The following is a 13,428-nucleotide window of genomic DNA, read 5'->3' as shown; positions in this document are numbered from 1 at the left end:
TTTATCATCTTTTCATATTTCACAGGTTGATGAAGATAAAATTAGCAACAATATTAATCAAATAAATAGTTCAAAAGCTAAAGATATATTTGGGTTAGATGCTTCTTTTATAAAAAAACATAGCTCAGTGTTGCTCAGCTTATTTGGTAAATCTGTCTATTAAATCTGGCAAGTTATCACACATTTTTAAATGGCAGTGGTAACCCCTGTTTTTAAGTCTTGGGAGTTGGATGAGGTGTGTAATTATAGGCCTCTCAATTGTTCCAGTAATATCCAAAGTTTTAGAAAAGTTAGTGGCTGAACAATTAATGAAGTATTTCAAAGAAAATAATTTTCTGAGCCCCAATTTGGATTTTGACCAAAGTATTCAACAGAAATGGCAACATGTAATTTTATAGATATGATAAAAAGCAGTTTGGATCAAGGAAAGGTTGTGGGAGCAGTATTTTTAGACTTTAAAAAGGCTTTCGATACTGCGAATCATGAAGTTCTCATAAATAAATTGAAACAAATTAACTTTTCACAACAAGCTCTAAACTGGTTTAAATCATACCTGGATTGTAGACAGCAATGTTTTCAAATTAACTGTGTGAAGTCAACACTTCAAAAACATAAATTAGGTGTACCACAAGGCTGGTATTGGGACCATTGCTTTTCTGTTTGTATATAAATAATCTACCTGAAAGTTACAATGAGGTTGGTTGTCAAATGTATGCAGATGATACAATTATTTATGTAACAGCAGAAACGTTACAGAAGGCTGCAGAGATGTTAACTAAGCAACTTGTCTGTATTTCCCACTGGTTGAAGGACAACTGTTTAACTCTAAATTACAACAAAACAGTTTCAATGTGTTTTTTCTTAAAAAACAGAGCATTAGATGTATAAAAAAATTCAAATTGACCAAAAGGAAATCAAGGAAGTGAGTGAATTTAAATACCTAGGTGTCATTATAGACTCAAAGCTTAAGTTTGATGCCCATTTTAAGAAAATGTCTAAGACTATAAAGACAACTTTTTAAAAGTAATGGATGAGAAAACAATAAAATGGCACCATTGTCAAATTCTTTAAAAATATAATTTGTTAAGTTTAGATTTTTTTTTTAAGTTTTCATTTTTAAAAACCATGTTTAAGTGTATACATGGTCTTGTCCCTAAAGTCTGTGAGTTGGTACATAAATTTAGCATTGATGGGGCGAAGACTAGAGATTTTTAGATTAGATTAGATTCAACTTTATTGTCAGTACACATGTACAAGTACAAGGCAACGAAATGCAGTTTCGGTCTAACCAGCAGTGCAATAGCAGCAAGTGCAGGATACAGGTATAAGTTATAAAGTGCAGTTATAGAAAAACTATGGTAATATTTACAGATGGATGTACTATCAACATTATATACAGGTTGTATTAGCTATGAACAGATTTACAATAAATTAATATATGTACAGGATGCTATTAATAATCAGGTGTGTGCAAATAAATAAACAATTACAAATGTCCATGTGCAGTGGGTATGTAAAGTTCAAAAAAGTGAATCAGTGCAATGTAGTGCAATGAATGTGCAAACTTTAAATGTGCAAATGTTAAAAGGAGCAGTAAGTGCAGTAAGTGGGCAGTAAGTGGGAATTGTAGAATCCGCAGATGCACCGCTGTGGGTCAGTCATCCTTTTCAGTAAAAGATTCACATCTGGAATGCCATGCCTGTTAAAGTTACAACCAGAACTCCCATTTTTTTTCTATAAAGCAGAAGAATGGTTGAAATTGTTACAGCAATGTGAGCATTAAGTATTATTCTTTCAGGCCCCTGCTGAAAAATCCAGCTTAAACCAGCCTAAGCTGGTGGGCTGGTTTTAGCTGGTTGACCAGCCTGGTTTTAGAGGGGTTTTGGCCACTTCCAGCCTGGTTTCCAACCATTTCCAGCCTGGTATTAGCTGGTCAGGCTGGAAAATGACCTGCTAAAACCAGCTAAAACCAGCTTGACCAACTTGGTTTAAGCTGGACATAGCTGGTTTTGGCTGGGCTCCCAGCCTGGCTCGGCTGGTCAAGCTGGTCATCCCCCAGCTTGACCAACTAAGACCAGGCTGGAAATGGCCGAAAACCAGCCTGGAAATGGCCAAAACCCCTCTAAAACCAGGCTGGTCAACCAGCTAAAACCAGCCAACCAGTCTAGGCTGGTTTAAGTTGGTTTTTTCAGTAGGGGTTGAACAGGTTTACATTTCTCTTTATGCAGATTGACTTGCATTTTATGTTTGTGGTTCTGTATATATTGTACATGTTTGTTGTATTGTGTTTTATTCTTGATTGTTATTTTATTTTTTTTTTAATGTAAAGCCTAACCTGGGACGAGGGCTGCAAATTAGCTTTATGCTAAATGCTCTATGTACGCAACATCAGTTATCTTTTTATAACAATGTCAAGTGTATTCTCCCTGTAAAATAAACAAGCAAAAAAAAAAAATAATTTTATTATCAAATGTGATATTTTATGTCAAGTCATGTACCTAAAATTGCTAAAACCACCTCAAATTTAACAAGTGCAACTCATTTTTATTAATCAATAGACAACACAAAACCAATGCTTCATTCAACTTGAGAACAGTTCATCAAGTCAATAAATAATTAATCTTGTTATGTCTTCATTCGGGTAAGTGCATCTTTCCGGGACTACCCTACATAACTTGAACAACTGAAAAGAAAATTCACATTGCTCAATCCTCCTAGTTACACTTCCCGGATCTCATGGAATCTTTTCAGTTGCCACCCAATCAGCTTGCAGCCTACGATAGACCACCCAATTGCGGTTTTGAACGTGCATGAGCTGCGGACTTGAGTGGCGATCGATGATTGGCCAAGTCCTTGCGCCCCCAGCCAATCACAGCGTGGCAAGTCAGACAAGTTCAAGTAAAGGAGTGGGGAAGCGAAGTGAGAAAAAAAGCATTGAAAGAAAAATGCGTGAGTTGTGGTGAGCTGAGGCAAATCATTCTTATGAAACGTTGCCATAACTATCACAGTATTTATTCCTTTAACTACCGACAGCAGTGTATGCGCTTCAGTGGAACCCTGAAAGCTAACTAAAGGAGGCGTGCGTATTACAGACCATGAAGAAGATTACGCTTCTATTGATTGTGTTGCTTGGAGTGACACACTTCATTAAGCCAAACCGATGCGATGAGGATGCCAAAGATGGTAAGATATCAGTTGCAAATATGTAGAAATGTTTTGCATCTTTTGGAACAATCCAGAACATTGCACTACTAGCTAGCTTGATGCATTGCTGCTGTTTAGGGCTACACTGGAGGTTAAACTGCGTTCTGTTGTGATCATACTTGTAATTTTGCTGCAATTTGCACACAATAATGATTACTTTTGTTATTGAGCCTAAGAAAACTATCAAGGAACAATAGGAATAGGAAATTCTAATTAATTAGCTTGATGCATTTCATATTTGTTAATGATTAAATTTGTTGTTTAGATTCAGCAGAAGATCTAGGAGAAGAGGAAGATGACGACGATGATGAGGATGATGATGCAGATGACACTGAAGTAAAGGAAGAGAATGGGGTGCTGGTCCTGACCGATGCAAACTTTGACACCTTCATTGAAGGCAAAGACACAGTATTGGTGGAGTTTTATGCACCATGGTAGGTTTTCTTTCCTCCACATGAGTTGGAGACACGTCATTTCCTGACTAAGATCTTGTCCATGCAAATATTACACTTTTTCCAGGTGTGGCCACTGCAAACAGTTTGCTCCTGAGTATGAGAAGATAGCTCAGACGCTGAAGGAAAACGACCCACCTATTCCAGTGGCAAAGGTTGATGCCACTAAAGCCAGTGGTTTGGGCAGCAGGTTCGAAGTTTCTGGATATCCCACCATCAAAATACTTAAAAAGGGAGAGCCCCTGGACTATGATGGGGATCGGAGTGAGCATGGTGAGTTGGAGAACTTCCTTTAGCTTGCTCTGAATTTAAACTGACAATGTTTCCTGGTCTATTGTTAAGCGAGCATGATTTTAACTTTCATTTTTTCAGCCATCGTGGAGCGAGTTAAAGAAGTTGCCCAACCAGACTGGAAACCTCCTCCAGAGGCTACACTAGTCTTGACTAAAGACAATTTTGATGATGTGGTGAACAATGCTGACATCATTCTGGTGGAGTTTTATGCACCCTGGTTTGTATATTTATTTATACCTGCATACATTTACATCTAAACACACTTTTATTCTCACTGCAACTAGGGATGGGTGATATTTCAAAAACAATTATCATGTTTCATATCATTTGTTATCGATAATTGATTATTTTTAACAATCCATTTAGGAATATTAGGATTTTTCATTTATTTAACCACTATTTTTATTTACCATCATTACTAAGGCAAATATAATAGTTTTAATAGTCAATAAACAAAATATCTAATCTCTTTATAATAAAATAAACATGTGTTAAGGAGACTCTTACTAAGTGTGTGCAATGGTAAAGTGTAAATGCAAAACAATCAAAGCCAACTTTAAGGTGTGAGTAATAATGATACAGTAAACATCAAACTCAGTCAACAGCACAAATTATGATAATCAAATCTAAGCTTTCACATAAAGGAACCAATCATCATTATTCAAATACATAATACAACGTTACAAATTGTGAAGTTGAAATGACTACATTACCACTATGCTAAAAATCGTTCAGATGGGGTACTAGTGGCTTGGATGCACAAGAAAAGAAAGCAAAAAACCACTCTGGCGACATCCTTGCATCCTTTTTTTTTTTTTTTTTTTTTTTTTAACAATCTCTTTACTGCTGCTAGCCACGGCACTCATTTTTGCATGTGTTATTCTGACCTAAATGTGACAAGTGCAAGGTTTCTTTCACCATGTTCAATGTGCTTTGCGCTTGAGTTTCCCTGGCGTCCCCTTCATTGCTGAAGCTCTGATGCAAGTTTATGGAGAAAAGTAAAGTGCTGCAGTGTTTGGGTGCTCTGTGTTTGTCTGAGACAATTAGTCTGCCATTATTACTGAAATGTGTATATTCCATACGAAGTGTAAAGCAGATTGGTTCGTTCTACTTGCGTGAATCGTGGTGCGCTCGCGGCATTAGGAAAAGTTCAGATGTTTTAACTTTGTACCTGGAAAATGCACGAGCGTCACCTGTGCACCGCTTGCACACCATGTGGGTGTTGCTCCCATGTGCACGTTGTGCAAGTCATGTGCTTCCTTTGGAAATGACAAACTGACATCTTAAGCTTGATAATGATGTTCAGTCAATAATTACAGACATCGATTTCATCGCTCAGCCCTAACAGCGACATTTGTTTGAGTAAAAAAAAAAAAAAAGGTTGCATTTACTGGAATTTTTACTTTGGCGAGCTGTTTCGAACTTCTTAAATAAACTCCAGACATTCAGTGGTGACTTCATTCAGTGACTTTACTTTTCTCTCTGAAACATCAGTTTAACTTTTCAAATACTGTGTTTACATTTAAACAGGTGTGGCCACTGTAAGAGACTTGCACCTGAATATGAAAAAGCTGCTAAAGAGCTCAGCAACCGCACTCCTCCTATTCCACTGGCTAAAGTCGATGCCACTACAGAGAGCGATTTAGCGACACGGTTTGGTGTTTCTGGCTACCCAACTCTCAAAATCTTCAGAAAGGGAAAGGCTTTTGACTACAATGGACCCCGGGAGAAGTTTGGTAGGTACTGTCAAATTGTCTTAGTGACCAATTAATGTATTTTCGGAAATGTCCAACTTTTCCTCCTTTTTTCCTTTAGGTATTGTCGATTACATGTCAGACCAGGCTGGGCCTCCATCAAAGCAGGTCCAGACCCTGAAACAGGTTCAGGAGCTCCTCAGAGATGGAGATGATGCTGTTATTGTTGGTGTTTTCTCCAGCGACGAAGATGCAGCATATGAGATCTATCAAGAAGCTTGTGTGTATTATGCTGCCTGGATGTAATTTTTATTCAAGGATTTATTATTTATAATTTTTTTCAAAACCTGATTTTCTATTTCTGCAGGTAACTCTCTGAGAGAGGATTACAAATTCATGCACACCTTCAATATCGATGTCACAAAATTCCTCAAGGCCTCACCTGGACAAGTAGTCATGCTCCAGCCAGAGAAGTTCAGATCAAAATATGAGAGCGCATCTCATTCACTAACGATTAAAGTAAGTACTGCATATTTAATGATTGTGTGACATCTACAAGCATGACGGTATTGTTAATCAAACATGCTGCCTTTCAAAGAACTCTATTTGATAACATGCAGACGCAAACAGAAGACGCGTCCATACTAGAAACATTAATTCTTCAGAGGGTGTCTTGTATTAATTTTAAATGCAGTTATTAGCATATTTTATTCCCCCTACACATTCATTATTTTCAGTAGTTTATTCTCGTTTACCTTGTTTTGTTTCAACTGTTAATCCATGGCCTTGCTCAATGTTGACAATTTATAGAATGAATAAGGGGTGCAAAATTGATTTAAAGTGCTTGTGCAAGCTGCTGCAAAAATGAGGCTGTCCGCGTTGTTTGTTGGACTGTTCCAATGAAATTCCTGTCACGTGCACATATGCTAGAATATGGGTAGAAAGCGAAGTATTCTTTGGTCTTTTGGTGCAGAAACCGTAATGAAGTTTTTAAATTTGTCAAACATGCTTTCTGTTGGTCAATGTGTCTTGTGTATTTTTGTTTAAGGTCCTGTTTACACCTGGTAGTAAAATGTGCTAAAGATGTCAATCTAATCAGAAGTGTATAATTTTAAGTACAGGTGTAAAATGTTTTAAGGCTGTCCACATTTCAGAGGTAGCCAAAATGTAATGCATTTAAACTGTCACAAACTGTGCTTTCCTACAGTTCAATCTACTTGTTTGATGCTTTGAAGTGCGCTAACTACAGGATTCCCTTTGTTTAAAATTGTATGTTTTGTTTGAAGGTGAAAATCAGTCTCTATCCAGGGCGCACAGTGTGGATTTTTTTTTTTTTTTTTTGTCTGTCTTATTAATCTTGTGAATGTGACCTTTATTTAGTAATATTAGATTTAAATATCTGAAAAGCACATGCAAACATTCACCCATACACCCTTTTCTTAAAGATGTCAGAAAAGTAGTCAAAAGCGACTGTATTGTAAATGTAAGTGAAAGTGGAAATAAGTTTCACTCGTCTACTTTGAACTAACCAAACTGCATCATAAATGCGGTTTATTTATAAAGTAATTTCGAGAGGATCACGTGCTTATGATTGATTACGGCTGGTCCTGCATCATCTTCACATATTGCGCCAATCAGATGAATACTAACTCTCTATAAATAACCTGAATTTTTCACTTCAGTCACCATCTTGAAAAATCCCCCCTTCCACCCCTACTCCTCCCCCTTCTCTTGATAGGGTGGAATGGTAGCCCAGTGGTTAGCACTGTTGCCTTACAGCAAGGACACCACTGGTTTGAGCCCTCACCAGGCCAGTCAGCATTTCTGTGCGGAGTTTGCCCTGTGCTCGCATGGGTTTTCCCTGGGTTTTTGGTTTCCTCCCACCGTCCAAAGACATAAAATTTAAGTAAATTGACTAATCCAAAGTGGCATCATAAGACAAACTCTAAGCCAGCTATATCTCTCAGCTATTCCTAACACGTTTACAAGCAGGGGAGTTCTCGAGACCTACCTGAGCTCAAACTCCCTCCTATTTAAAGGGCGAGAAGGAAGCCCTGGGCTCAAGGATATTCTGAGCTCAGGGCTCTCTCCTGAGACCGCATGCCAAGCACGCTTAATCAATCATCAGTGTGAACACCTGTCATCCACACATAAAAAGAATGTAAATGTCTGGATTTTACCCACATAATTTCACTGAATGGTGGTAAATGAGACCAAAACTTTAGTCAATTTTTCTAAAACAAAATTGGACATGTTTTTCTTAAAGGATTCCACACCTGCTTCAGAAGTTCAAGAATTCTTCAAGAAACACATACTTCCTTTGGTTGGGCACAGAAAGCAGAGCAACGATGCAAAGAGATACACCAAACGACCGCTTGTGGTTGTTTATTATGGAGTAGACTTCAGCTTTGACTACAGAGTGGGTAAGTTTCAAAGCAGACGCTGTTGCTGTACTTTGAACTCTGTAAAAGGAAGTATGATAAAGCCTGTAGCTCGCTGTGCTACAAAAAAGTGCTTTTATTTACATCTGACTTTATTTGTTGTCGTTTTCCACTCAGCCACACAGTTTTGGAGGAGCAAAGTGCTTGAAGTAGCAAAAGACTTCCCGGAGTACACATTTGCCATTGCAGATGAGGAAGACTATGCTGATGAACTGAAGAGCCTTGGACTGAGTGAAAGTGGCGAGGAGGTGAATGTTGGCATTGTTGGTGAGGGAGGAAAGAAGTATGCTATGGAGCCAGAGGAATTTGACTCCGATGTTCTCCGGAGCTTTGTTATGGCCTTCAAAAAAGGTAAATAGTTGGCTTGTAAATTCAACTCAACACTTTTACAATGAATGAGTTTTTTTTCTTACTTTTAAAATGTGTAAATGTAAGAAAAAAAATTCTTTCTTTAGTCTACAGCACTACTTAAAACTAGAAAATAAACTAGAAATGTATTTATGAACCCATTTCGAGAAGGTCACGTGCTTATGATTGACCACGGCTGGTCCTGCATTAGCTAACGCATGATTCACCAATCGGATGATTCCTAACTCGCTATAAATAACCGGAGTTTCTTACATGGGTCATCTTTGTCTTAATGAATCCCCCTTCCACCCTTTCTCCTCCTCCATTTTCCTTGATAGGACTTAATGGCAGTCCAGTGGTTCGCATTGCAGTAATAATGTCACTGGTTCAAGTCTGTAAGAGGCCAGTTGATGTTTCTGTGCGGAGTTTACATGGTCTCCGGTTTCCTCCCACAGTCCAAAAACATGAGACATGGGTGAATTGACAAAACCAAATTGGCACCATAGATGAGATCCTAATCAGCAGTATATCTCACCATAGCAATCTCTACTTTGTCATTAGCCATAAATATGTAGGGGAGTTCTTGAGACCTACCTGAGCTGAAACTTCCCTCTTGCCTTGTAAACGAGAGGCTCGAGGATCTTATGAGCTCAGGACTCTCGCCCGGGACAGCGTGCCAAACACGCTTTTATAATTAATCATCAGCTAAGTGGGAACTCTTGTGATTTCAAAGTTTTAACCAGTCAACTACATGAATTTTCTTTTCTGACAGGTAAGCTGAAACCTATTGTAAAGTCTCAGCCACTTCCCAAAAACAACAAAGGACCAGTGAAGGTTGTGGTGGGAAAGACTTTTGATGAAATTGTCATGGATACAAAGAAAGATGTCCTCATTGAGTTCTACGCCCCGTGGTGCGGTCACTGTAAGAAGCTGGAGCCAGATTACATATCACTTGGAAAGAAATACAAGAACGAGAAGAATCTTGTTATTGCCAAAATGGACGCCACTGCTAATGATGTACCTCATGACAGTTATAAAGTTGAGGGTTTCCCTACAATCTACTTTGCTCCAAGCAACAGCAAGCAGAACCCCATCAAATTTGAAGGCGGCAAAAGGGATGTGGAGGAATTCAGCAAATTTGTGGAAAAACATGCTACGAAATTATCACACAAAAAAGATGAACTCTAGGAGATTCAAAGAACCCACAAACTTTATACAAATGCAGTTCCCTGAGAATGGAAATATTCAGAAGGACTTTGTGACCTTCAAAAAAGAGAGAGAATGTTTTGATTTTGTTTTTGTACGTTCTTTTGTTTCTGGGATCAAAACATTGAGTATTTTCATTCCAAACTAAGCACTGTTGATTAGGTTTATTTCTCCCGAGTCTTTTAAATAAAATAATGTAAAAACTTAAACCGAGTGGTTGTCATTACAGTCTGAGATTTTGTCAGCTTTCAGGTCTAAATTTAGGCAATCAGGACCAAAATCTAGATTAAATTTGGTTGTTAAAATGCCAGTGGTGTAAAGTAACAAATTACAAATACTCAAATTACTATAATAGAGTAGCTTTTCCTCAGGAATTGTAGTTTTAAAATGTGTACTTTCATTTGAGTAAATTTTTAGTGCTGTATCGGTACTTTTACTCTATTTTCACTCAGCCTGGAGTCACTACTTTCTTTGTTCTTGTCTAGGATGATTGGCTGAGTAGAAAAATCTGTCCTGTGATTCCCGTCCAACCAAATCGCACTTAGAACGTAAATCGCTTTTGTCTTGAGGTCGTTCAGTATAATGCGATTTTTTTTTTTTTTTTTTTTTTTTTTTTTTTTTTTTTTTTTTTTTTTTTTTTTTTTTAAATATAAATGCAGCAAACTGTCTAAAAACATTAAAAGTGTCCAAAATGTCAAATCTTTACTCTCATTGACTAAGATTTAGATGCATGTCACTGATGGGAAGATGAAGGATGTTTACTTTGATGACTGAAATTGCCAAATGGCCTTAAACAATAATGAAATGCACTACAGAATGTTACGTTTATACACGCATGCACAAAATTGCATGTAAATACTTAGTACACTTGAGTACTTTTTAAAATGGCTACTTTTACTCATACTTTGGGTAATATTTACAACAGATACGTTTACTTGCACTAAATTATTGGGCAAGTAATGGTATTTTTACTTGAGTATGATTTTTCAGTACACCACTGTAAAATCCACAGTTTGACCCTATGTAGACAGCAGATTTTAATTCATTTAGTATGCATATTCAGTTTGACATTTGAGAGATGTTCAGGTGACACATTTTATGGAAGTCAACAGGAAGTGATGTTTGCATGGGTATATGCAGTATAATAATAATATCCAATAAACATTTAGATCCACTGGATCCAATTTGCGTGGTCATCACATTTCACGCATTTTGTTTTGAAGACTTTTGGCCCTGACTGTTTTTTGCACAAATGCTTTGCTTATCCAGTGAACACCATGCTAATATGTAAAGGAAAAATATGTTATTAGAATAGCACATTTATTTATTTAGAGAATAAGCAAACGATTTGTTGACCAGGTCAATGGCTGGGGCATTTATTTATTTTTTGTTATAACAAAATGAAGTATTTACATCAGGGCTGCCCAAACTTTTTGTTATAAAGGGCCAAAAACCAATTTTAATTGAGGGTGGCGGGCCAAAATATACCAAACTCTTTTACAGTAAAGTTGCCATTGGTGATTTATTTAATATCTAAAAATAAATAGAAAACATTGCTTTATATTAACTACGTTTTATATATATTTATAGTGAACTTATTACAGTAAAAAAATCCCATATTAACAGAATGGAGTTACACTAGTCAAGCTACACCTGTTTTTGCATGATTTGCCTGCCGATGCATTGTCCTTTATCCGTTGAGTGACAGTATTTATATTTTTAAAAATCTGATTAATTTACAATATTATATAATTAATAGTATAAAATATTTAGCCAAAAATATAATATGGTTAAATAAATATAAAAACATCTGGATGTTAAAGCTGATGGTTATATCCTAAAATAACATTTTCAAATTTCAAAATAACATCAGGAATTATACAACTACTGTAAATATACCTAATACATTTTTCCTGATAATTTTGGTATAGACCAAAATGTCATTGGCACATGAACATTTCTTGTTTGTTGTCAAACTATTTCATAACTGTAATAAGAGGCAATTCAATCATAACTTAATGTTAAAACTGCTGTCATAACATCCTCAATATGTGGAACTTTTTGAATAGTCAGAAGCTATGGAAATTAAAAATGTAAAACAGGAAATACATTAGGGCCATTGTTATTGTTTACATGCCTCAAAAAGGGCTATATTCACAATTCCAAAACAGGTAAGACTGATCTTCAGTTTGGTGACCACAGAAGGAGCAACTTACATCAAAATCTTCAGAAATAAACCTTTGTAAAAAAAAAAGGATGGTGTAGGATGGCACCTATGTATCGGTTTATAAGACACTTCATGGATTGTATTGTACAGTGGGAATTTCTGAGGTAAAGACCATACTGTTTTCCAGTTAATATTACCTATATATATCTGTTCCAATAATAGACAGCATTAGGACAAGAGATGATCTCACGCTAGAATAGAGTGGATATTTTTGTTGTTTGGCTTTGTGGTAAATTGTAAGCTGGGACATTTTTTATTATTATTATTATTATTATTATGCAAAAAGTGAGAATATACAATCACAGTACATTATACAGAAGATGAAAAAACACATTTTGAAGAAAGAAAACAACAGAAAAACAAACAAACAAGGGTTATTTACATCATACATTAAAGAAAAAGATTATATAATTTACAAATTTCAGCATAAAACATATGCTGGTGAAGTTGGCAGTTCATTCCGCTGTGGTGACCCCTGATTAATAAAGGGACTACGCTGAAAAGAAAATGAATGAATGAGAAAAAAAGATTAAGCAAATATATTTTCTTTTTATGTAAAGGTTGTTTTATAATTACAAAACCAAACAAAACATTTTCCCATAGTAAGGAAAAGTCTTTATCAATGTTCTCAATTACAGAAAGGGAAAATCTTTCCAAAGCAAATTAGAACAATTGCATTGCCAAAATAAGTGAACTAGGACTCAGGGTGTTGCTTAAACAATTAGTATCAATATCTTTTTTGTATTTTACTAAGAGAGTATTCACTGGATGTGTATGATGAATAGTTCTAAATAAAACTTCTTTTATTTGTAATTAAGTTGCTATTAGGGATGAACCATATGATTTTCCAATCAATATGGAACAAAAGAGTTCCAATAAAAAGTAACATTTGGAACTGAGACAATTCCATTAAGAAATAAAGAGTGTATATAATTGCTTGAAGAGGTTGGTGAGAAACAACATTTTCCTACCATTGTAGTAGAAGGGTCTAAAGGAGGAAAAACAGAAGGATAGGGCAGTGTTTCTCAACCACGTTCCTGGAGGACCGCCAACACTGCATGTTTTGAATGTCTCCTTTGCCATACCCATTAGGTCTTTGAGTCTCTGCTAATGAGCTCATGATCTGAATCATGTGTGTTTGATTGAGGAGACAAGGATAATGTGTAGAGCTGGTGGTCCTCCAGGAACGTGGTCGAGAAACACCGGGATAGGGGGTGCCTTGGAATAATCTAATAACTCCTGATGGTATGGCATCAACTACAACAGCAAATTCTTAAGGAGGGATGGGATATTGAATAGATTAAGAAATATTTCTTATTTAATATATGGTCATTTGCAATAAAAAATTGAGTAACAAGCAGAATATTTTTTTCTAACCAGCGTTCAAAAATAGATTGGTTTTTGTATATAATATTTTGGTTATTCCAAATGAAATATTTGTGAGGAGAGAAGTTGTGCTTGTATAAAAGTGACCAGGCAAGAGAAAATTGCTTATGAATTGTCTGGGACGTTTTAATTCTTAATGAGCACTTCTGTGTCATGTAAGGAAGCATGTGATGACG

At 36.3% G+C, this 13,428-nt stretch overlaps 1 protein-coding gene across 2 annotated transcripts; it reads left to right on the top strand.

The window, feature by feature from the left end:
- The first annotated feature begins 2,887 nt into the window (after positions 1-2,887).
- On the top strand, positions 2,888-9,848 carry pdia4 (protein disulfide isomerase family A, member 4). Of its 2 annotated transcripts, none has more exons than XM_056450685.1 (10): positions 2,888-3,183; positions 3,476-3,638; positions 3,724-3,929; positions 4,029-4,167; positions 5,481-5,686; positions 5,766-5,924; positions 6,012-6,163; positions 7,911-8,067; positions 8,203-8,436; positions 9,206-9,848. In XM_056450685.1, exons 1-10 carry the CDS (start codon positions 3,096-3,098, stop codon positions 9,619-9,621), a joined length of 1,920 nt encoding a protein of 639 aa, XP_056306660.1. In that variant the 5' UTR covers positions 2,888-3,095; the 3' UTR covers positions 9,622-9,848. The 2 variants fall into 2 exon arrangements, with proteins under 2 accessions (XP_056306660.1, XP_056306659.1); XM_056450684.1 differs by having other exon boundaries at positions 3,470-3,638.
- Positions 9,849-13,428: the final 3,580 nt, after the last annotated feature.

This window comes from Danio aesculapii, chromosome 24, assembly GCF_903798145.1.
Source record: "Danio aesculapii chromosome 24, fDanAes4.1, whole genome shotgun sequence".
NCBI lineage: Eukaryota > Metazoa > Chordata > Actinopteri > Cypriniformes > Danionidae > Danio > Danio aesculapii.
This window is presented reverse-complemented; position numbering and strand designations above follow the sequence as displayed.